The sequence below is a fragment of the Typopeltis vanoorti genome, chromosome 10 (genome assembly GCF_054136105.1).
Source record: "Typopeltis vanoorti isolate ZY-2024b chromosome 10, IOZ_Tvanoo_1.0, whole genome shotgun sequence".
NCBI classification, from domain to species: domain Eukaryota; kingdom Metazoa; phylum Arthropoda; class Arachnida; order Uropygi; family Thelyphonidae; genus Typopeltis; species Typopeltis vanoorti.
The window spans coordinates 89,524,599-89,551,218 of NC_143558.1; the positions used below are offsets into that span (position 1 = coordinate 89,524,599).

General features: G+C 35.0%; 1 protein-coding gene across 1 annotated transcript in view; it reads right to left on the reverse strand.

Annotated features, from left to right (window-relative positions):
* Positions 1–9: 9 nt before the first annotated feature.
* The window catches only part of LOC150102578 (B9 domain-containing protein 2-like), a 74,778-nt gene continuing 48,167 nt past the window's right edge, over positions 10–26,620 (reverse strand). Inside the window, exon 4 of the mRNA XM_090398939.1 lies at positions 10–323. Within this exon, the coding sequence (XP_090255065.1) occupies positions 10–323 (314 nt within the window). The remainder of the gene's footprint in view (positions 324–26,620) is intronic.

Consider the following 26,620-nt stretch of genomic DNA (forward strand, 5'->3'; position numbering starts at 1 on the left):
AAATTTTACTCATACTACTACTCCATACCTTTGAAAATTCCTCATTATGATATTAATTTCTATATGAATTTTTCCCATAGCAGTAGTCTGTAACTTATACCTGTCAAAACCAGAGTATATCACATCTGAGTTTCTCAGATGCATGCCACCACCAAGAAAATGCTGTGAAAACTGCTCTTGTAGAGTACCAACAGGCCGCCAGATAAGGCAGCTAAACTTATGGAAACCAGGTGAAGTAGGTACATGACAAAATCCACATCCCCAAATTTCTGTGCGGCCAAACTGATCCTGATGCCAAACTTGAAAATGAAATTTGGGCCATCCTGAAATAAACAAATGCAATTTTAAAATCTTGCACTGAATAAAAAGATTATTGAACTAAATTCAATAAGTTTTAAGAGTACAGAATCCCACTATTTTTACAGACAGGAAAGATATCATCTTCATCATCAGACTGCCATGGAGTTAAAGATTCAGTGCAGAAAGTACTCACTATCCAATTAAGTTCATCAAGCTGTGCCTTGAACTCTTTCACTGTTTCCATATCCACACTCACTATAAACTCTCAGATGCATTCCACTCATCCATCACTCTCCAAGCAAAAAAAATATGCTCCTTACTTTCCTGCTCACACCCTCCTATATAAAACCTCTGGGAATGGTGTCTTATTCTCCTTCAAAAGATCCAGCCTTGTACACTATGAAAAAAGACTATATAGTGCAATCCATATAGTGCTTTAAAGCACTAAAATACAGTATAAGAACAAAGAGCAGATTAAGTTAGAAGAAAATTGAATACAAAACTAGTAATAATGTTAAAATTAATTATCTAGTATTATCATAACATACTTTACTCTGCCCCCTTGAGGATACATAGCAGGAGCTGCTGATGAATATGATGACAACAGGTAAATTTCTTGGGATATTTGAAATGTAGTGCTTACAAAACAAAAATATTACTACATGCTAATTTTGCTTTAGTAAAGACTGATTTACTCAATACTTTGGAAACAAAATTTAGTGATCTACTTATCATGAATTTAAAAATTGCCAAATTTTATTTGATATATTTTCAGTATATTTGAAATACCCATTTAAAAACTTAATTAGCATAGAGTCATGTTAGGTGTACACATACATCAAGTACAATCCTGCTTGTATACAACTGTTTTTATTATGGCAATGGCAAATAACTGTATTGCTTGATTCTTGTTACTACTCTTGAATACGGTAAAAGCCCAAAAAATTTTATTCTGCAAGTTGATATGGAACTTCCACATTGATGATATCTTTTGGTTGGAAAGGCATCTGTTTCAATAATTTAGAATGCAAAGAACCTTTAAAAGGACTTTTCTCCTGAGGAAAAGTCAGGTGGTCTCATACAGAGGTGGCAGAGTTTTCCTTCTGTAAGACACACCAACCAGCCAGAGAACAGATACAAATTTAAGGAATGTGCAATTTAGTTACCTATACCTTTAACCTAGTTGCTTAATAAGCCTTGCAATAGGAATAGTTCCTAAGTAGAAAGAAGACAAAACAGTGCCACTGCACAAGTATGGTTCTAGGACAGAGTTTTCAATTACAGACCAGTACGTACATCTGAAGCTGCAATTAAGGTACATGAAAGGTCGGTTAGGAACAGAGTACAGAATTAGGTTGATGAGCATGTGATTCTTTATGATGGTCAGCACATATTCTGAAGGGTAGGTCTTAGTGACTTACCGGCATTTCATGATGAGGTGACAAATGTGTTGGATAAAGGCGATGTATATAGCAATATTCCAGGATTTTGCAAAGGCATATAATAAATTACCATATAACAAACTAGTGTGCAAGACAAGGAAAGTGAGGATGGATAACAGACTGGTTAGATGGACTGAAGAGTGGCTCTCTGAATAATATCAACAAGTTGTGTATGATGGAGTAGTGTCTCAAAAAAGGAAAGTGACCAGTAGAGTGAACTGTAAAAAACAGGTTGATACAGATGTTAATTTCTTTCAGAAAAATTTCAATAGATTTTTAACATGGACAAATGAGGGGGGGGGGGGTTGCAGTTTTAATGTTAATAAGTGAAACATGTTGTGCTTATTAACATTAAAGATATAAGGCTGAGTTATAAAGCTGTGTACTCTATTTGTGGAAGTGTGCTTCAGGAAGTTGATGAGATTCAAGATCTGTGAGTGATGGCTGACAATGGTCTAAAAATTAGAAGGTGCACTGCAAGTTTTGCAAACACAATGTACTGCTGTTATAATAAGGAGCACACCAATACAGGCATTGGTCAGACAGTATGTATGGTCATTGGATTTCCATTCTGATGTCAAAATACTGGAGGGAGAGAGAGGTCCAGAGATGAGTGAATAAGACATTATCAGTTGAATGAAATGAAAATTGTAGATTTTGTAGAAGTGAATAGGCAGAAAAGAAGTGATGTGACATATGTTTATACTAGAAAGGGTATTTCACTAGTTTAATAGAGTGGATTATAAAAAGAGAGTGGAAGGTGAGAGGGAAAAGAATGACAGGCCATTCTTGGAAGTTGAATAAAGGTGTGGTGAAGAGCATTAAGGAATATATCTTTTTACAGAGTGGACTGCACTGTTACACTGTGTTGTGAATGCAGCAGGGAGGGGGGGGGGAGTTTAAGGTTCAATATATGTTACTGCTCACTGAATGAGACCACCCAAGGCACTGCTGGCTCCATAGTGGTTGTTGTAATAATTAACAGATGCAGCACAACAGGAATAAGTGCTGATAATCCTATTCTGTTGGATAAGGTTTTGAAAGCCTACATAACACTGGTGGGCCTATGCGAAAGTATAAATGGATGATGATAAGGTCTACTGTGAAGTTCTCAGAAGAACATTATAGAGCTTTAATAATTTGTAGGAACAACTAATCATTGTCATCCGTATCTGGTTACTTCGCAACAAAAATATTTCACATGCAAACCTCTCTTTATACATTTGGATAAAAATAAGAAAGATAACGAGAATATAATTTCTTATGAAGTATAATATACTTTCAAACCAACCAAAAATCTTGCCAGAGTATTATAATAATACGGTGATAACCATTCTGCTCTTGGTATATAGCAGCGGTGTTCAACCCGTCGATCGCGGAGCGATTTTTGGTCGATCTCTTGTGTATTCCTCCTTACTTACAAATTTAATTAAAACTGAAAACATATTTTATTTATCATTATTTTGTATTATTTTTAATTCGCTTTAAGTGTATTGCTATTGTTTATTTATTTTTCGTTAAAATTGTCAAATCAGTAATTTTCTTATAAGTCCGGGTAAATTAATTAATTTGGATCAGTGGAAGTCAAACAGCGAGCCAAGTGAATACGATTATAAGCAAAGTGTAAAAACTCAACTGTAGCTTAAATATTAAATATTCCAAAGCACATTACATTAATTTTTTACTTAGGCTAAGTCCCATGTGAATATTGTAAAAAAATAAACTTTGTTTGTCTCGGTATAGTTTGTATTAGATGTTTTTGTAAATAACTCTTTTGAAGCTAACTGTATATACTGCATTAATAAGAATATCTTAGAGTGTTAAACACAAAGGCAATGTTTTTGTCGCCGAAGCTGTACATGGCGGCATTAGAAAGATTGTTATTGAAACTTGTACGTATGAGAAAGGCTTGCAGGCTCTAAGTGTAAACATCTCCGAAGTCAGTCAGAAGAATTCAAACGACTTTCCGATGGCCGGCAACTTACAATCAAAAGAAAGTGGAGGAGAACAAAAGGCATGCCGAACTTGAAACTTAAGATGAAAGACTCATACCGATTCTTTAGGGGTTGCCAAACTTCATGCGAGGTCTCAGAGGAGGCCTAATAAAAAAGGACTCAAGCAAGCAGAAGGGGTCCCGGTTCCAGAATTGCTGTCAGAGAGGAGGCTGCCCGGTCCAGAGTCGCCGTCAGAGAGACTGCTCGGATCCATGTTGTTTGAGAGAGGAGTTTCCAGCTTCCAGAAAGGAGCTTCTCAGTTCGAGACATCGCTAGAAAGACTACTTCTAGGTTGCAGACAAGGTTTCAAATTGCCGAAAGGAAGAGTTCCAATTGCCAGAGAAAAGTTTCCAGGCCAGGTTAATGTCAGACATTCACCAGTGTGTTGAGTTTTCGTTACAATTTGATGAATCAAATGACTTCACTGATATTGCTCGGTTAATGGAATTTATTCGCATGGTATTTCAAGATTATTTAAGTAAAGAAGAACTTTGAAAATTATACCATTATTGGGAAGGACTAGGGGAGAAGACATTTTTTCGGCATTTGATGAATTTGTGAAACAACACAAACTTCCGCTTTTTAAACTTGTGTCTGTTACTACTGATGGTGCTCCTGTAATAAATCAGGCTTCATTTTATTATGTAAAAACTATGACAAATATCCAGATTTTTTAATGTACCACTGTATTATTCACCAACAAGTACTGTGTAGTAAAAGATTAAACATAAATGATGTTTTGGATTTACATTTAAAATTGTAAATTCTGTTCAAGGAAAAGCCCTGCAACGCCGATTATTTAAATTACAGGTAGATGATGAGAGGGAACTTCTGTTGTACAATAATGTTCGCTGACTCAGCAGAAGTCAATTTTTAGAAAGATTTCTTGTATTAATTAACGATATAAAAAATTTTCTTGATGAAAAAGTAGATATTTATCCAAAAGAGTGATAAAAGATGGTTGTTACGCTTATCATTTTTAGTAGATTTCTGTACGAAATTAAGCAATTTAAATTTAGAGTTACAAGGTAGAGATAAAAATTTAATTGACATGTTAAGTTCAATATTACGTTTTATTGAACATGTTAAGTTCAATAAAAACTTTCCAACAATACTTACTTTTATTAAAGAAAAATATAAATGACCGCGAATTTAGACATCTCCCATATTTATTAAAATTTTTTGAACAAAATCAAGAAATGCTTCGCTATGATTTAAAAGAATTTATTCGTGAAATAGAATTAGTTGAGGAAGAAATAAATTCAAGATTTAAAGATTTTAATAAAACTGAAATGATTGTATCTTTTATCAATAATCCATTTCAAGAAAACTTGAACGTCACAGAAATTTCAAATAAAATTGGTGGGCTGTTTGATATAAACCAAGCTGAAGTAGAATTTGAGATAATAAACATTCAGAATAGTTTACATTTAAAATCAATAAACAATGAAGTCATTTGGAAGTGTGCACATGAAAAATTTCCAATATTAACTGATATTGTGCGAAAAATTCTGTCGTGTTTCGGATCGACATACTTGTCAGAATCTGCTTTTTCAAATATGACCGTCATAAAAAATCAATTACGAAACCAAATTACAAATGATCATTTGAATCATTGTCTGCGATTGGCCACTTCTTCATATCAACTTGACTATGAAAATATTGCGAGGTCCAAACAATGCCAAATTTCACATTGACTTTTTTTTTTTTTTTTTTTAATTCAACCAGCATTTCCTGTAACTTGTGAGTTTGTAATCAATCTGTTGTTTTTTCTAATTTTGGTTTTCCAAAATAGAGAAATAAATATTTTATTCCAATATATTGGGTTTTTTTTGTTGTATTAAAAATAATTAAAAGCGATAAATAAATTTTTAAATACACAAATAAAGTTTTTAGTTGTGTATAATCATACATCAGGTTGAGGGAACGTGATCTATATAAGAGAGTAGATCGCCAAATAACTTTTTATAGAAAAGTAGCTCACGTAGTAAAAAAGGTTGAACACCACTGGTATATAAGAAAAAATGACTTCTACCAAGATACACTCAGCATCTCTAAAGGTGTTCACTGATTAGACTTCAATATTTGCCAAATTAGTCCAGGTATGCTCTGTTCCATTTTAAGATTGCAGCCCACTCAATGCAAGGAAAGTGCATATTCCTCCATGCTCGACGGTATTGATGTTGCCCAGCAATTACAACCTCTCATTCTATGAAGACCGAAGCATGTTGCTGCTTTATGTACCTGACGCCAAGATGCTCCATCATCAGGTAAAGTGTCGTTTTTGATATTTGTTGCAGATCAGGATCATTGCTGACTTCAACAATCAGCTTGTTCAGTGCGAGCTGCTCATTCCTGAAGAAAAATACATGAATCTTTCGGCGAATGGCACACCAAACAAAGCAATCAAATCTTGGTGTCAAGTGCTTCACACTTGAACTTGGCCTTGGCCAAGTTCAAGTCCCTCTCATGCCTGCTTTTTGGGTATTGTCTTCAGCACGTGTGACCTCTTTTTATCAGCTTTCACACCGAAGAGGGTTCCCTACGAAACACTGGTCAGCTCATTCACCATTGCTACACTCTCTTCCTTGGTTACACATAGTTGCTATTGCAGCTATGTGTAAATGTTCATCAAAATTTGCTTGACTGATTCATCAATGTTTTCCCATGATAATTTTGAATAAAAAAAATCTGGAGTTGCAATTGAAACACCTGTATCATCTGACATGTTGTTTGTTCTGATTTTGAAATCATGGCATGACCATGAAGCGATGTGATTGGTCAAAATAATCAGCCAACGCATTTATTAAATTTCGTGTTTTTTTTTAAAAAGCAGTACTAATTTTTTAAATGTTCTGCTTAATTAAAAAAGACTAAACATGCCCATAATTTTATGTCCAAACAATATTTTAATTGCATCCTAAGATGGGACTATTTTCTGTTGGCAAAACTGGTCGTTTCCTGTTGGGGAAGTGATTTGCTGCAATCGTAAAGTGGAATGCAGTATACTGACTCTCAACATAATGCACAGCACATTTCAATGGCATTTGTAACATAGTAAAACAAAACTGAAACACAGAAACACAAAAGATTTAAAGACTGTTATCAAATCAAATATTTCAATCTAAAAATAACAGCTCATCATCAGTGCACACACAATTCAACAAGGCAGAATATCGACAATGGATTTCAAAAGATACAAGCCATGTGCTAGCATAGTACAGCAGAATATATTGCAAGATGTGATCCAAAAAGCCCATTCCTATGAACCATGAGACTGTATGGATTTCCCAATTTCTTGTGTTGTCAGAATCTCTCAACCAATTTCAAAGATTCTTAAGAGACATAATTTAATGCTCACATTTTTTCCTATCAACAACTAGTTTTCTTGTTACCTTCCACCAAGGACAAACAGTCTCCTCTGTCCCTCTCAGGTGTATTTGTATGAATGTGTCTTTTCTGAAACTGAGAACAGAATTACATTATTATTCTGTTATTTGCTCAGTAACAAAAAATTACATCACCATACAGAAATTAATCCATTTTTCTTAACACTCAGCATAAATGGGGAATAATTAAATAAAAATTCTCATAATAAAAAAAAATAACATTTAATAAAATAAAATAAAAAACAAATATAATAAACAAATGCATTCATTGAATACAGCAAGATTTCTCTTCAGACTATCTGTAGGCTAGGGATATAATGGCTATGTAGCAAAGAGGAATGTGTTCATAAACAAAGCAAATAAAAAGTGATATTTGCAAAAGACTGGAGGAAAAGAAACAGCATGATGAAACAATGTTCATATCCTCCTCAGGTCTCCTAAAGATAGCCCACTTTTCTACAAATTCCCAGAGGTATAAAATTCCATGCTAGTATGTGGTTTGGCCTACATTACACAGACAAGGCAAGAATTTGAGGTAAGAAAAAAGGAACATGTTGCAGATGCTGATCATAAACGAAAAGAAAGACCTGGTTTGGCCAGCCATACTTCTAATTCTAACCATTGATTGGATGGAACCTTTCAACCATGCCTTATTTAGAAGAGAACTTATTATTCTAAACTTCTGAAGGAATCTGCTACAGTCATCCATTCGCAAGGATCACTAAGTAAAAACCAAGGACTGACACTAAGTGATATATGGAAATCCCCCATTAAATTTTTCAACATTACATATTTCAATTTTTCCAACAATCACCTTCTAGTACTAACTGCAGATAGTTAATGAATGCCATGCATTTTACGGTTACTGTCTAGCACGAACTCATCTATTTGTATTGTAAATGGATTTTTGGTGTTTAATTGACTTTGTGATCTTTGTATTTATATTTGTTTGGATGCATCTAGCTCTGAAGAAGCCACCAGTTCTCTTTTAGGTGGTGAAACTAGTTGCAGTAATTTATTTATATGACTAATAAATTAGTTCCTGTTTTCTATGAATGGTTTATATGTATTCAAAAGTTTGTAAAAATGTGCCACTTGATATATGGTCAAATGAGTTCTGATCTGGCATGTGCTGTGCTCATGCCAGATCAGACCTCTAGCAATATTGACTTTGAACTGCATACCAGCATTATGAAGCTAAGAGACCATGTATTTTCTACACCTGAAAATAAACAACAAATTATACGATAACCACAGTAATTAACTTTAATGAAATGGAAGTACAGATATTTCGTACTGAAAATAACAGTACATCAGGGCACAAAAACAAGCAAATCAAAGAAATGAGAATACAAGGTACATACAACAGTCAATTTACCAATTAAAAACTGTTGTTGCAAGCCAGAAATTAATATATTAATAAATAATATTATTAAAAACTATTTTTGATGGTTACATAAAATGAGAATCTCCTAAACTTTTGGTGGGGGGGGGGTCAATCATTCCGATTCGGATTTGGGCAATTTAAAAGGACTTTGCAACTGTCTTAAAAAAGGTGTTCATATTTAAAACTGATTCTATGGAGAAGACGAGCTTCATCCCACCGGATACTAAGTTTAGTGCCAATACTATGTCATGCCAGAACAGAATTCTGAGGTTTCATGTATTCTGTATTTATGTATAACTCGTATTTGCCACAGAATCCATATCTTCTCCATATCTTTTTCAAAAAATTAATAAAAAGTTGCTTTAAGAAAGTGGAGAGGTAATCATTAAAATCAGAAGTCTGTCCCCACAACTCTAACAATATTAAGTTTCTCTGCAAATTAAAGATACCAAGAAATTATATACTTGGTTTAATCCTTTATCCAAGCGTAAGCAAACAAAGTTTACACCTGAAATATAATCAGGACAGAGCAACTCGTATACAGAAGCTAATGACTTCACATCATTTGCCTTAGTATCCCATAATGCAAAGCACATATCCTTATGGGCATGTATAATACTATGCATTATGGGAAGGGTCACTATCCAGACTGGTTCCAACCTTTACTGAGGTGAAAAAGTAAAGGGTTGCTCATCATAGGCCTAGAGTAGTTAGTATAGGGGTGAAAGAGAGCTTGATAGTATTAGGAGAAAAAACAGACAGATAGATAACATGAGAGGAAAGGCCTCAGCTCTTTTATATCATCATATAGCCAAGGGCTATCAGTTTTACTTTTTTCACCAATCTCATATAGATGAACAACCAAAAGACCAATTGAAACTAAAACACAAAAATGACTGATACCCAGGTGGTTAGCCCCATCTGGGTTAACTGCCTTGAGTTGGCCTTCTCTGCCTGGGATTGCTCTCCAGTCATCCCTGCAATTGACTATACATTGAATTAAGAGGATGGAACTATTTAAAAACCTCTCGTAGCAAGAATAGACAGAATTTTATCTCCCCCTGGTGAATATTGCATAAGATGGGTGATCCACACCATGTAGTGATAAATTTGATATCTCCTAGAATGTTTCTTTCTAAATACAAAAAACATCTGACTGAACAATAAAATTTCCACAATACAATATTATAAAGCATTTGGATGTCATATTGCTGGTTTTCAAATCCGTTTTCTTTTTTGAACCTTCCATAAATGATATTTTAATTCGTTAATTATAAAAATCAAATTTCTTTTCCCATTGCTGACAGGTGGTGGGTATTGTAAAAAAATAACCTGTTCTGTTGTAAATAGTGGAATGCCCAACACATTACATAATGTTCCAAATATACAAAGCAAGAGGGCAGCTGTAGAATGCATGGTCTACTCTTTCCAATTGGTAACAGATGTCACAGATGGTTCATGGACAATCAATCGCGGCGCGGACAATTCATTGCACGGAAAACTCATCAAGAGGGAAAATCATCGTGGGGGGGAAATTCGTAGACAGGAAAAATCATCGCAGAAAACATTCGCTGAAAGCATCATTTGCTAGAAAATTGAAGTAAGTGGTTTAACATGTGTTATGTAGAGGTGTGTGATATTTGATAGTAAATTGTATCTGAGAGATACCGTGAACTCCGATGTCAGTATAGTATTGGTTGAGTTTATTTTTTATTCATTTACCGTCAAAAATGGCTGGAAAAATATATCAACAGGATAATCCATCAGATGTTGAAAAGATTCAGCGAATGCTACTCGAGTCCACTGATGAGAATGATAAGAGTCGAATGCAAAAGTGATATCTGATAGTAAATAGTAAACTATGTTCAGCTACCTATTGCCAGAAGAGCAATTGCTTGCCATCTGCTCAGTAACTGGAATCTAAATTATATTACCTACACGTTACATTTTTGTGCTACTTGTTTTACCATATAATTATAGTTTTTAATGCAAATAAGAGATCCTTTCATATTTCTTCACTTAAGATGATTGTATCACTCTGGAGAACAATGCCACTATCATTTTTATTCTTTTTTTTTGCTAATTATCTTAGATGCCAATACATTTTATTCACCCAGAAGTGGATTCAAGATAATTATTTTATAAATTAATAAAAATCCGAATCTTAAAATAAATACAGCCTCCATTTGTTACAAATTGTTTTCTTTTTTTTTTTATTCATAATCTTAGTTAGAAAATTAGTTCACAGATTGTGTGAAGGTTCGCTCTTTTACAATATTACCTTATAGATAATCATACGTAAATCTTGAATCATATCACATAATGTATAATATTTATAACATAATCTGTAGTTCTTTGCACTTCAACTTTCTTGGTTTCCTGGAATCGCTCATTAGATACTGAAATGAACAGCTATCATGAAGTAAACTGTTATGTACATATTTTGATATTATGCGGCAATTTTGAAGTAGCGATAGTTTCCCTACAGTTTATTATTCGAAACATGTATAAGTGCATGTGTCAAAATGAAATTTTATTTCCAAAATGTTCACAATAGAATAAAAATTGTATTTCATCTTTGATGCCCCCTGCCCTTCCAAACTATCACACACACAAATACTGCTAGGTAACATGTGTGCACCTTCTTTTTATTTGAATTCATTATTTTTCCAAAGTAATTGTACCAGATAACTTTTAATATTCCGATACTGAAAAATTAAATCATGATTATTACAAATGAGCAAATTTTGTATATTTTCTCATTTGCATTATTTCCTGATAAAATATAAATCATTAAATTATGATATTGGAGAAATTAATGTTTAAAAAACCATGTCATCATGGAAAAGTAATATCAGAATAAAATGTTTCGAATATCTATAAATCAATTAGAAAGGTGTATAAAAAATAAAATAAAATAAATTCTGTGTGTATTTGGCTGTGGTACTCAAGAGTCAAAGCTGTATAATTGAGAGGAGACCTCCACATAGCCTTTAAAGGAATCTGGAGAACCGACTATGGCTTCTGATCTAATGTCCAATCCTCACCTTCTCGTGGTACACCCTGATGGGTGTCTACTTGGATACTGAATGAACGAGGATGGGCTGGCAATTTGGGATTTAGCCGACCAAATTGTATTCGTATTGGTTAAACCAAAATAAAAAAAATGATGGTACAACATGACAAAATTTCATGCTGGCTGGGGCATCGCCTGGTTAAACAAGCCCCCCATTGTTTTCGGCAGGGAACCAGGGTGAACAGCGAAAAGTCAGCTACTGGAACAAATCTGAAAACACACCCCAACTCAACATCACCAGAGTTAAAGATCGGTACTATCAACATAAGAAGCCTGAATGGCAAAGAAATGGAGCTAGCTGAGGAATTAGATAAGTACCAGATCGACATAATAGGGGACACTGAAACAAAAAAGACAAAAACTGGTGAGATCTTTCTGAGCAATAAATACAAAATGTTATATTCAGGAAATGACAATCAAGGAAAAGAAGGAGTAGCCATAGTATTCAACACAAAATTAGAGGCTAACCTTCTTGAATGGCAGTCAGTCTCAAGTAGAGTAATGTGGGCAAATATGAGAATAGGGAACTGGACAATGAGACTTATGTGTGCCTATGGTGGTCCCACAGAAGGTTCTACTAAGGTAGAAGTGGAGGAATTTTTTGAGGCTTTAGTAAAAGCAACTGACACAACGAAAAAGGAAAAGTTGGTCCTTGTTGGGGATCTAAATAGCAGAGTAGGAAATGATTGTGAGACATACAAAAATATTTTGGGAAAATTTGAAGAAAAGAGCAAAGCTAATAATAATGGCAAATATCTGTTGGATTTCTGCTCAGGACATGGACTGGTTATTACTAACACCATGTTCCAACATAAAAATGTGCACAAATTCACATAGAGAGAAGAGGCAAGGAATAAGAAAAGTCTCATTGACTATGTTATTGTTGATAGTGATGTTTTCTCCCTGGTGCAGGACACCAGAGTGTACAGAGGATTTGAAATTGGAAGTGATCACTACTTAGTCTTGAGCAGGATAAAATTGAATTTCATATTGAAAAAAATAACATGTAAGAAAGTTTTAAAGCAAATAAAAGTTGAGCAGCTCTCAGATGTGAACTGTAGACTAAAATACACAAAGATTATTGAAGAAAAAATGAAAGAGTTTGAGAACAGGAATGAAACCTTGGAGATTCAGTGGCAAGCCTTCAAGAAAGCCCTAATTGATTCAGCTAGAGAGGCATGTGGTGAAGTTGTCTGCAAGGATAGAAAAATTAGAATTCCATGGTGGACACAGGAAGTTAAGGAGGCAGTGAAGGAAAAGAAGAAAGCATATCAAAAGTTCCTGGTAAATAATTCAGATTGTGCTCTTAGAGAATACAGAGACAAATGCAAGAAAGCTAAACACTGTGTAAAACTAGCTAAACAAAAGTCATGGGAGGACTTTGGCAAGAATATGGAAAATAAATATCAAGAAGGTGGCAAAATATTCTGGAGGTTGTTGAAGAAGCTTAAAAATGGAGGAAAGAGTGCTGTAAAAGGAGTTAGAGATGATAAAGGTGACATGAAAACGGGAGAAAAAGATATCCTTGAAGTATGGAGTAATTACTTTGAAAAACTGCTAAATGAAACAAGTAGTGATGACAGCACAGTGGTAAAAAAACACTGACCAGGCATGCAGACAGGAATACATATCCATACTTGGATATGTATTCCTGAAGTAGAAAAAGCCATCAAAGGCTTGAAATGTGGAAAGGCAGCAGAAGTATATGATATTCAACCAGAAATGCTGAAGCATGGTGGTATAAGAGTCTTACAGTGGCTGCACTGCAGTTCAGAAAGGCTGGACTGAGGGACGAATTCCTGGTGATTGGAGTAGAGCTCTCATAGTACCCATATACTATGTATGTGAGAATTACAGAGGTATTTCCCTACTGAGTGTTTCCTGGCAAGATCTATGTAAGTATACTTGAGAAACGGTTGAGAAGAATTGTGGAAGAAAAGCTTGGTGAAGAACAAGCTGGATTCAGGCCAAATAGAGGCTGTCAGGATCAGATCTTCAATTTACGATAAATAGTCGAGAAAGCATGGGAATATAACAAAGATCTGTATTTAAGTTTTGTAATTTTGGAAAAGGCATATGACAAGGTACCAAGAGAGAAGCTATTCAATATGCTACAGTTATATGGTGTCAATGGGGCATTATATCAAGCAATACTTAGTCTTTATTTTAGTTGTAAGTCAGCAGTTAGAAATGAAGGAATTATAGGAAGATGGTTTAATGTTATATGTGGTGTGAGACAAGGATGTACATTATCCCCTCTGTTATTCATTATCTATATGGATCACATTATGAAGGAAAGTGGTATTAAACATGATATCAAAATTGGAGATGTTATTGTCAGCTCTTTGCTTTATGCGGATGATGTTATACTTCTAAATAAATCCGCTACAATTCTGCAAGATTCTCTGACTAAATTGAATAACTGTTGTAAGAGATAAGGTATGAAGGTCAGCATTAAAAAGACAAAGACAATGATAATAGGCAGAATCATTGAAAATGTCAACTGTGTTGTGAATGGAGAACCTGTGGAACAAGTAAAACATTTCAGCTACTTAGGCACGATTTTAACTGAAGATGGTAAATTAAATATAGAAATAGACAACAGAATCAGCAAAGCTGGTATGGTAGGAAGTCAATTGAATAAATTCATATGGAATAAGAGAGAAATAAGTCGGAACACTAAATTAGCTGTATACAAGACAGTGTTCAAACCAGTTTTAACTTATTGATCTCAGAGTTGGGTCAGAAGTAAAACACTTGACCAAAGACTAGAGACTGCAGATATGAGTCGTGAGAAAGATATGACATTGTAAGAATCCAGGAATGCGTTAGCAGAGCTAATCTCAGGTGGTATGGTCACTTAAACAGAATGGGCGAAGAAAGATTAGCAAAACAAGTGTTCTCTGCCAGGTTGGCAGCAAAACGACCCAGAGGAAGACCAAGATATAGGTGGATTGATACAGTACAAAGTGCCTCAGACGATAGAAATATAAGATCTGATAATGTTGGAGTCTTGACAAGTAACTGATTTGAAGGAAAATTGTAGATAGAAAGTTAGTAATGATGTAATTTTTTCCATGTAGTACTATCATATCTTGTACATCCCTTGAGGGTACAAGTCAGGAATTTGATGATGATGTATTTGGCTATTCTTAGAGACTTCTTTTTTTTTTTTAGTACGTCTACTGGAAGTGTTCTTTCCTCACAATCTCAATAATTTTATTAGTTTACAGCTTGTTACTCGAGCAGAAAGGAATATTAGCAAGTATATCTAAGACACAATTCATTTCTGAGATGGCAAGTAGTAGTAGCAGTAGCGTCAGTTTCGAAGTACTGACACTTTCCCATTTAGGGAAGATCACCCTTCATTTGCATGATGACATGTCTAAATTACAAGCAAAATCACTATCTTCGTAGCTAGAAAAATTTCCCTTATCATCATCATCAATAGAGTAAGAGCTACTTGAAAGGCAAAGGATCCAACTTTTCTGTATCTCCAGAACTTTTCTAGTTTTTCACCCCCATACAAACAAAATTCATGTATAAGTTCTGTGCTGCACTTTATGTCATTCAAAAGCAGATTATATAAGCAGTACATTCCCCAAAACAAAGCAAAGTATGGGGTGAAAAATAGAAAAGTTCTAGAGATGCAGAAAAGTTGGATCCTTTGCCTTTCAAGTAGCTCTTACTCTACTGATGTTGATTAGGGAAATTTTTCTGGCTGTGAGGATAGCAATTTTGCCTGTAGTTTAGACATGCCTTCGTATGGAAGATGATGATAATCACTAAACACATACCAGCTTGTCCAGTTTCCATTCATAGGTAAACCAGGAAGTACTGAAGATTTTGACACAGCAAAATTTTAGGCTTCTTTCACTATTTCTAGACGATGATATTCTATTCTTCATAGTGGAACAGACTCACTCTATTTAATGCTTGCCAACAACATAAGCAAGTTGAATACAGGCTGCATCGGGCTCCAAAGTATGCTTTTGAGCCTGATAGATATCATAATGCCACTTACATTTATAATGCTCTTGATTGGGCAAGGTATCTTGAAAAAAAAAAAACACTATTGAAATGTATTTCTACATGTATGGTCTTTAGAATGGATTCTGAACATGTCAATGATTCGTGATGTTATAACTGAAAAGCAATTCAGTCTCACTGTGAAGTATTTGCATTTTCAGAATAACGAGGAATATTATCAGGCAACACATCCTTGACCAGTCCTCAACAAAATTTATGATTATCTGATGAAAATTCGTCAGAAATTTTGATCGCTATATTCCCAAAAGAGAGAGATGTGAATATCAATGAAAGCCTTATGCCATTCAAAGGCAGATTGAAATGTAAGCAGTATATTCCCCAAAAGAGAGCAAAGTATGCGGTAAAAGTGGATCACTTTGGGATTTCAAACCTTATGGGGGAAAGCAGACTGTATGTGAACATGATAAACATTCGGATCTTACATTATAGAGGCTGTAGTAATGGAATAGCAGTAGAAGTAAGAATACTTGGAATTTTTTTGAAATACCGTACTTACTCGAATATAACTCGCACCCCTGATTTTACTTTACGAAAAAAATAAATTAAAAAGTTTTGCACATACCTCACACATGAAAAAAAGCTTAAACACGTGCCCTTGCAGTGATATTAAGTGCTCCCGTGGTAATCAACACGCCCTCCCCAATAGCCACTATACTGCAGAGGCAAGAAAAACAATTACTTTTAATATGTCAGTGAATAAGGTACGAGCAATCTGTGTAATATATTTCTCAACATATAGTGCAATTAGAGACAACAGGGACAAAAATGACACTAATTAATGAATCACATGTCCCCTCATACAGAAACTATGTTATGTAGACTCAAGCAAAACCATATGTTGCACTGGCAAACACAGTATCTAACTAAAAACTATTGTTATTAATTAGATTTGTGTGAGTACCCAAAGCAGCAATAAAATTCAACCTAACGTGTTAAAACTAAGAAATATATATATATATATATATATATAGTGAATGTTGTTATGGCAGTTTCACATATTATGGAATTCGGTTGAAGAGAGTTAGCATTTCAACTCAATTGTCAGCTTGCTTTTATCAAGACCATACCAATCATATGCAGGTCTTAATAACCTGGCATTGCTGTCTGCATTAGGCTTAATTACTGTAAAGGGAGAAAAGTCAAAAAACAGAAAAATGTTCTGGGTTTGGGCCTGGTGCATAAAAAACTTCTGGGGCTGGAACCTGGAGAGTCCCAGCTGAATATAACCGCTGGTTCTCAGAGTATAAAAGCTGCTATTTCACTATGATGCTGGAGCTGCTACTGTGAATATATTCCTGCTTAGATATTTGAAAGTGAAGTTCTGCACTGGAAATTTTAAATTAAACAGTTTTACGTCACGTGTTCTCAGAAGTCCAATTCGACATTTTTTATTCTTTTGGTAAGCGTTTAAAAGTTTGAAATTTAAGAACCAATTTATAAATTAATTACGATTATTGCACGATGCCTCTGGAATTTATTTTAGGCGAGAAGATGAAGCATAAATTGAGTGATGATGGTCATTTATTTATAAAAAACAAAGAAAACGAAGAAAAGATTGCCCTGCACGTATTCATACAGCTGGCAATAACATTATCAAACGAATTAACCAATATAATTATGTGGGTAACATGGCACAGGTTGAAGCAGCGAAGCTACTTAATGAAATTAAAGATTGAGCTCGTACAACTAACAATGGGACTCATCGAATTATCATGAAAGCATACACAAAAATGTCTCCTGCTGTCATCAGCCAAATCACATGTCGCTTTACAGAGGCATTGCCGAGCAATGCCTATGTACAGAAGTCTATTCGAAGAACCTGAAATCAAGTAGGACAGGTACCATCAAATCCAAATTCATTAAGTAACTTAATTATTCCTCTTATATAGAAAATCACTTATGGAAATGAAGAATTCCTTTTGCATGACAGCAATGATGGCCACAACAGATTGTTGATATTTTCTACTAAACGAAATCTACAGTTATTGTCACAATCGACAACATGGTATGCAGATGGCACTTTTAAAACTACTCCACCTCTTTTTGAGCAGGAGTAGTTTTAAATTTTCATGATATCGGCAATTGCTTTTGTGCCATATACAAATGTATGTGCTTTTGAAGACTTATGTGAAAATAATGACTGTTCTGCACTAAGTAGAAGAGACCTGGACTGGCAAACCTGATGCGAAGAGCAGCATCCTGTGTTCAGCGAACTAATTGGTGCTTCTCATCCGACAATATGGAAGTTTCTAAAAACTTTGAAGGATGAGCAACATTTCAATGAGGGGAAAATAGAACAATATATAACTGGCACCCAACCTCCTTCTGGTAAGAAACGCTATCGAGATACTGCAAAAAGACTCCAGCTCATCGTTAGTGATTATGAAAATCGTGAAACTCTTGATTACTTAAGAGGACTTGCCCATAATTTTTTATTTTGAAAACTTTGTGCCTGTGCATTCACCTTTTTTGTTTCAGGTTGGTCCATACTATTTTTTTCCCCAAACTGCTCAATTTTGAACAGTATGAAATAAAAAAGTGTTCCTTTTCATGATCATCAAAACAGTTCTTTTCAGGACTACAAATATTGATATAGAGATGCCTGATTGTACTGATTCCAGTTCCTCTTGAAGAGAAATTTTTAAGTTGTTTTAATAACAACAGAATAATTGTTCCTTCAAAGTGGCTAATAATACAATTTTGAAGGAATAAAATAAAAACAGAGAACCATCAAGACATTCATGTCTTCTAGGTGCACAACACTTGTTTTAACGTGTTTTAGTGGATAACAAACAGTTTAAATAATTTTAATTTTCACTAATAGATTTCATGTTATCTTTTCATGTATAATACCGTTTATGGTGTTCTTTTACCCCCCTAAAAATAAGTCTCGATTATTACAACTGCTGATTGTTGTCAGAAATCTGAGATCTTTATAATCCTTTCTGGTTACTAGACAGTAATCACTAGGCTAAAAGCTACGTCTTAAGACTGCCACGATATTAGTTCAATATAACTATTGTCCCTAAATATTCTTAAACATGGTGCTCTTTCTCCCAGTTCTGTAACAATTAATATTCCATCTACAGAGCCCATAGTAAGAAAGAATATGAATAACTTTATACATAAATTAAAAAAAAAAAATTTTTTTTTCATATATATCAATGATGAATTTTCGTGCGATTAATTCTCCCTACGATTAAATTTCCAGTGATGAATTATCCCCATAATTAAATTTCCAGCAATGAATAGTCTCCAATGAATAGTCTGAGCAATGAATTGTCAGCGATCAATTTTCCCGCAATGAACTGTCAGCGATTAATTTTCCCGCTATGAATTGTTGGCGATGAGCTGTCCAGACACGCCCACAGATTGGATCACCTATGTTAAAGTGCCTCATTAAATGGCATAAAATGGCATTGACTGGAAGGCAGCTGTATGCAATTCTCCAAGCAAGATCCTTTCTGTTAGGGTACGTACCCTTGGAACTTCAAGTTATGAAACAAAATATTGTTGTCAGTACCCAATTGTAGAACTTTGCAGCAAGAAAGATTAAAGATTTCTTTATACCAAATTTTACTTTATTTTTTAATGGAAAGAATGTCAATTCCGAAGTGTTTTAGCAGTCTTAGAGTTAAGCAGAGAGTGTTGTAGTATTCAGGAACAATCTCAGCTTTTGGATCTTTATAATCATTAACTCCAAATAGGGGAAGATGAAAAACCAGGTAGTACAGAAGAAGGTCTGCACATTTGTGATTAATTTGCAATATTTTTTGGATTTTTGAAGCTGTATTGCTTAAATAGCAGAATTTTAAGACTGGAAGTCCAAATCCTCTGTGCTTCGTTGAGAGTTGAAGAAATTCCTTTTTAACTTCTTGGTATTGGCTGGACCAAAAAAATTGCAGAGGTTTACTGTATAATTGCTTTTCTTCAGCTTCTGTGATGTCTGTAATATTTATTATGTACAACAGAGCAGGAAAGATTTATGGTTTTGAGTACTATGGCTTTAGAAGAAAAGGTGAGTGGTCCTATTTTCCAGTCTTCTAACATTTCCAAGTTCTTGTATATAAGTTGTCCACTTTCATGGGTAAGTGGAGAAAGGAATTCCAAGTATAATGAGGGGGTTCTCTCTCTCTTTCGGGTTAGTCTAAAAGGAATGCCTCCAAGATCCCAATTTCCATAAACTTTTAATTTTGTCTTGTCTGCATTAATAATTTATCCACTACTTTTGTTGAATTTTTCCAAAATACCAAAAATATATATATATGGAATCATTATCCTTCAAAGTTCTGACTACATCATCAGCATATGCTAGTATCTTATTTTCCTTTTTAGTTGAAGGAACTGTTATTCCTCGCACAGCATGTGTATTGTTGACTTGTTGTAAGAAAGGTTCAAGAACCAATGCAAAGAGCAATGGACTGAGAGGGCAACCTTGCTTGACTCCTTTTTGAATTTTTACTGGGTCTGACAGGAACCCATTAACTAAGAGGGGGGGGGGGGTTGAGTTGGCATAAGCTCCTTTGATAACAGATAGCAGTTTTTTTATCTACACCAATTTGCTGAAGGATGTGGGATAGAAAAGAATGCTGGACATTATCGAATGCTTGATAAGGTCTACTGATAGCACTGCCATCAATTGCTTTTTCGTGTTAACTAAGCGGATTAGATCACGTAGCAGAAATAGATCAAATTCTACTGCTCGATCTGGTACTCTATACACCTGTGTGCTTTTAATTATATATTTCATTCCCACTTTGAGCCTGTTATTGATAATGCAGAAAAATATCTTGTAGTCAGTATTAGATAGAGAAATAGGTCTCCAGCTGCTGATTAAGGTGTGATCTCTATTAGATTTAGGAATGAGGACAGCATGGCTTGCTACAAATTCACTTGGTATGTGTCCTGATGAAAGAAAGGAATTAAATAGTGTAACTAGAATGGGAAGAATAACATCCCAGGCCTCGCAATAAAGTTCCATCCCTAGACCATCAGGTTCTGGGGATTTTCTTGTCTGGCATTCTTTATAGACTGTGGTAACTTCAGATGCTGTAATGAGCTATCAAGCCCATCTTGAATATGAACAGGAAAGCCATTAATGTTCCAAGAGTTATAATTTCCAACATTACTATTGTCTTCAAACAGATTTTTATAGTGTTTTTGAAAGGAGTCAAGGATGTCTTTAGTGGTGGACATGTCTTCTCCATCAACACAGATTTGAGTGATAGTCTTTTCTTTGTTCAAAATTTTGTAAATTGTCTATTGAAGAATGCAGCTGAAGGGCTATCTGCTAAGTGCTGTTGTATTTTTATTTTAAAATTTCTTTCTTCTACTTGTTTCAGCGTTTCCAGTTCTATCTCTGTGTTAATGTTTCTAATGATGTTGCTACATTCTATACCATTGCATTGGTTTGTTACAAACCAGCTTCTCTCTTCATACAGGTCTTTCAACTTTTTCCTTTTGACAAAGGCCTGTTCCTTTACCCATTCCATCATATTCTGCCTTACTGTTTGTTTGAATTTTAACCACATATCCCAATTCCAGGTAATATTATTCCAATTCAAACAGACCGTCTGAAATTTAGCTGAAAAGACAAATGGAAAATTTGGTGGAAGTCTCCATGGTCCAGCAGAGACTACTTTTTCCGTGCAGTGGAACTTAAGTATAACTGGATTATGATCTGACATGTTGATGTCAACGTGGTTTATCTGAATTATCCTATTCATAAGGGAAGAAGAGATATAAATTCGATCAATATGAGTGCCATTACCTTGATTCGTGTATGTGTATGCCTGGAGATTAGGGCTGCGAATCCTCCATATGTCTACTAGTTGAGCATGGTCAAGACATGTTTTTAACTGTGCACATCCCACTTTTCCACTCCTGGGGTGTCCTCCTATTTTCACTAATGTGGGATTTTCAATACAATTCCAGTCTCCAACTGCTATTAGGTAGTGGGCACCAAATAAATATGGCTCCAAATCCTGGAAGTATTTTCGTCTAACTGTTCCATTGGATGGAGCATAAACATTTATAAACCTTAAACGTGTGGACAGACTTATGTGTTCGTCGAACATGTTGTTTATTATTTTAACGGTACAATAGAACACAGAAACTAAGTAAATAATTAATTTATTAACTTGATGCTGATATTTCGCTGGTATTATAACCAGCATCTTCAGAGCACAAAAACACTGTTTGTCACAATACGCGAGACTAAAACAACAAGGTGTACTTAAACAAAATTGTAGCAGCAACACAAAGACTAGAGTCCTGATTTTGGCGCCCTCTATCTGAAAAAAAAAAAAAAAAAAAAAACCGCTATCATATATTACTAGAGTCCTAGAAAAGTGCTAGTTTTTTCTTAATATGACTGTCTCCCAGATCTTTGGAAAGTTGATACAGCCATATTTGTTGAGATTTGGAGTGTGTTTTAGGGCTTCTGTCGCCTCTAAGAACAATCTCTCTGATTTATATGGGTTTCTGTGTAGTACTTTTGTGTTTTTCCAGTTGATCCTGTGTGCAGGGGTATCCAGAGCATGGTCTGCTAGGCCCGACTTCCCATAATGATAATTCCGGAGGTATCGTTTATGTTTGCTGATGCAGATATTCACAGTTCTTCCTGTTTGACCGTAGTAGGCTTGATTGCATGAGCAGGGTACTTGGTAGACTCCTGGATGTGATAAAGGAGGAATGCTGTCCTTGGGTGAGCAGATGAGGGTGGCTAATTTGCTACATGGTCTGAATGTAGTGCGTAGTTTATGTTTATTGAGAATTCTTGAGATCTTTTTGGATGTGCCTTTAATGTAAGGCATGGTGACTGTTTTGTTGTAGTTCTCTGTGGTGGATGATGGGAGGGGTTTCTTAGGAGTGTTTAGTATTTTGTTTATTTTTTGTGGATTGTAGCCGTGCCAAGAAGGTGTGGCGTAAGTGAGTCAGTTCAGCAGTAAGAGCCTTGTCATTTGAACAGATTGCTCTTGCTCTATGGGTTAGCGTTTTTAATATGCCATATTGTTGAGAAGGATGATGGTGTGATTGTTTGTGTAAGTATCTGCCTGTATGTGTGGGTTTTCTGAAAACTGAAAATGATAAGGAACCATCTGGGAGACGTGTGATGAGTGTATCCAGGAAGGGCAGACAGTTGTTGGCTTCCAGTTCCATAGTAAAGTGAATTTTTGGATGTTGGCTATTTAAATGTGCTAAGAATGTTTTCAATGTCTCAGGGCCATGTGGCCAAATAGCAAGCACATCATCAACATAGCGTAGCCAAAGTGTTGGTTTGAGATTGGCTGTATTGATTGCTTGTTTTTCCAGGTGTTCTATGTAAAAGTTGGCTGGGGGGGGGGGGGGGGGGAACATAAACGATACGTCCGGAATTATCATTATGGGAAGTTGAGCCTAGCAGACCATGCTCTGGATACCCCTGCACACAGGATCAACTGGAAAAACACAAAAGTACTACACAGAAACCCATATAAATCAGAGAGATTGTTCTTAGAGGCGACAGAAGCCCTAAAACACACTCCAAATCTCAACAAATATGGCTGTATCAACTTGCCGAAGATCTGGGAGACAGTCATATTAAGAAAAAACTAGCACTTTTCTAGGACTAGTAATATATGATAGCGTTTTTTTTTTTTTTTTTTTTTTTTCAGATAGAGGGCGCCAAAATCAGGACTCTAGTCTTTGTGTTGCTGCTACAATTTTGTTTAAGTACACAATGTTGTTTTAGTCTCGCGTATTGTGACAAACAGTGTTTTTGTGCTCTGAAGATGCTGGTTATAATACCAGCGAAATATCAGCATCAAGTTAATAAATTAATTATTTATTAATTTTTTGCATTTGTATTAGTTTCTGTGTTCTATTGTACCGTTAAAATAATAAACAACATTTATAAACCTTAAATTGTTCATATTTGGTCTAAATATATTACAACTAATAACTTTATTTTAATGAGACCATAAGTTTTTTAATAAAGATCATACAAATAGCCAACTAGTTTCTCTAGCTTCTGAATAGCTTTCTCAAGGCTGTAACTGTGCTAATACAAATGCAAAAAATTAAATTAATACAGAAACGTTAGTAACTGTGCTAATACAAATGCAAAAAAATTAAATGAATACAGAAATGTTAGTAACTGTCAAGCAGCTCCATTTGATATTTCATGTGGTGTAGCGTGCATGCATTCAGATGCTTCAGTCAGTATCAAGTACATAACTACACGTCACATGGTTATTCACTAATTGTATTTCTGTTGAGCTGAGAGAAGAGATGAAGTTTTTCCATATATCTTTAAAGATAATACCCTGATTTCTATTTAAATTATGGCCTGTGCGTAGTACTACTGCTGCTTCTTTGAAAGTTCAGTGTCTATAGTCATCTTCGATGTAAGGCATAGAGCTGTTTTTGCAGTCTATAACATGGTTGGAAGTTGAAAAATGATGAGCTAAACCAGATGTAATGATTCTGTTGTGATTGACATCCTCCACATGTTCTTTCAAGACTTCTAGAAGTCTGTCCAATATAAGAAAGGCCACACATGCATGGAATTTCATACACTCCTGGATATTTAAAAAATGGGACCTTATCTTTAGGTGATCTTAAGATTTGTCTGATCGTGGTAGCTGGTTTTGAAACCACTCTGATGTTATGATCCTTTAACATTCTTGCTAATTTCTTGAACACTATACTCACATATGGTATGACTGCTGTGGACACGTGTTGGGGCACCGTTTCACGTTGTTGAAGGTTATTTTTAAACAGGAATTTCTTTAAAATGTTTGTAGGGTAACCATTAAGAGATAGAGTATTTGCGATTTCAGCCAGTTCTAACTGCACATCTTCTTCTTTTGAAATAAACTTTTGGGCTCTGTTGCGTAGCATGTGTATTATACTCTGTTTCTGTGACTTATGATGGTTTGACAAATAATGTAGATATCTTCCTGTATCTGTGGGTTTCTTGTAGATGGAAAGTTGGAAATTGTTATAGTGTCTCTTAACCAGTATGTCCTGAAAGGATAGTTCTTTGTGAGTTCCATAGTAAATTTGATCTTATTGTGTAGTGCAGTGTTTCTCAACCTTTCTAAGCCCAAGGACCAGTGAAATACCTAAAACAATTCTACAGACCATTAAGTTACAGAGGGGGGGGGGGAAGCGATCCACCCTGGGTGGCACTTTTTTTTTAGGCGTTTAAGAAATCCTTTCATACTGTCTATAAAACAGCAACTGAGTGATGAAACAGACTTCAGCAATGTAACTGACGATTTTGCAACAGAAAAGCAAGAAAAATAACATTTTAGAAAATTGGAATTAAAGTTTTACTTCAAAAATAAACATTGTGTTTATAATTAATTCCCTATACGTTGTTTTCACTTTTTGTAATTTTTTTTTTAAAAACCTATGTAGGAATTACCAACATTTCAGAAAAACTGTGCCATTTATAACATAATAAATCTAAAGGCATGTTTTGAATACATATGGAAATATAATTAATTAAATTGGAAGTAAACGATTAAAAGTGTATCATCATTGAACAAATTTTAATTTTTATTAAACAAATAAACAATATGATATAATTATGTCACCACTTACTTTTAATGAGATGGTTGAGCTTCTCGGCCCTTGCAGAGTTGCTGGATATCTGGCTCAATATTGGTCAACTTCAGTTGAAGATCGGCACGCACACACACACACAAAGATGATTTCTGTATTTTGTTTTTATTTGAAGGAGCAATGAAATTTCTCACAAAGATAGGTTGTAGAAAACTGCATGACCATTTTCAATGCTTCTTTGGATAATTCAGTAAATTCACTTCTTACTGAAGGTGAGATCCAAAATCGAGCCAAACCAAGATTGTGGAATTGCATTTTAAGTCCACTCTCACTTGAAAGCTCAGTTAATGTCGTGACTGCAAGCCTGAAATGGATCGCGAACCGACAGAAATTTCATATAAAATTTATTCGGAAAATGTTTCAAAATTCTGTTTCAGATTTTTAAGTTGGTCACAAACCCTTTCCAGAAACTCAGAATCAACAAAAATATCATTTTCCACTAAAAAGGATTCCAATGTTGGAAAAGGTGCAAATTGCCTGTCTTTTACATAAATAATCCATAAAACCAGTTTTTTTTTCGAATGCCTTTATTTTGTTGTAGACATCATGAACAGTTAAAGAATTTCCCTGAAGGGAGAGATTTAGTTCATTTAATTTCGTAAAAATGTCTGAAAGATAGGATAATATTGATAACCATGCTTCGTCAACAAGGAGGGATGCAAAATCAGAATAGCACTCATTTACAAATAATAAAAGTTCGTGTCTTAATTGAAATAACCTTGTTAGTATTTTTCCCTGAAAAGCTAGAGAATTTCAGAAGGAAGCAAAGGTTGTATACATTCACTCTCCATTTCATCGCAGAGTACTGAAAATTACCTGTTATTTAACAGTCGAGCCTTAATAAAATCAACTTCACATCGTTGTATAGCACAGTTTTAAATTCTGGTGGCATTCCTTTGGAGGCTAACACTTCCATATGAAACAATGTACCCAATTCATTTCCAGAGTTACTTCCTTGACAGTAGAAACAACCCCACCATGCCTGCCTGCCTGCCTGCCTGCCTGCCTGTAAGGGTGCGAGCTCCATCCGAACAGAAGCCCATACATTTTTCCAACTGGATCCCTTTGTGTATTATGTAATTATTGAGATGTGAAATATTTCTTCTCCAGTTGTTCGGGATGGCAAAGTTCTACAAAATAGAATATGGTCATGAATGTTGTTATAATGCGCATATCTTATGTAGCATATTAACTGCACATAAGATCAGTAGTCTTGTCTATTTGACGTAGAATCTGAGATTCTACATCACCTGCCATATCATTAATTCTGCGACCAACAGTGTCATTTGAAAGAGGAATCAAATCAACATCTTTTAGTAACTTGTTGCCAAACATAGTTTTAACCACATCTTTTATAGCTGGAAGTAGTA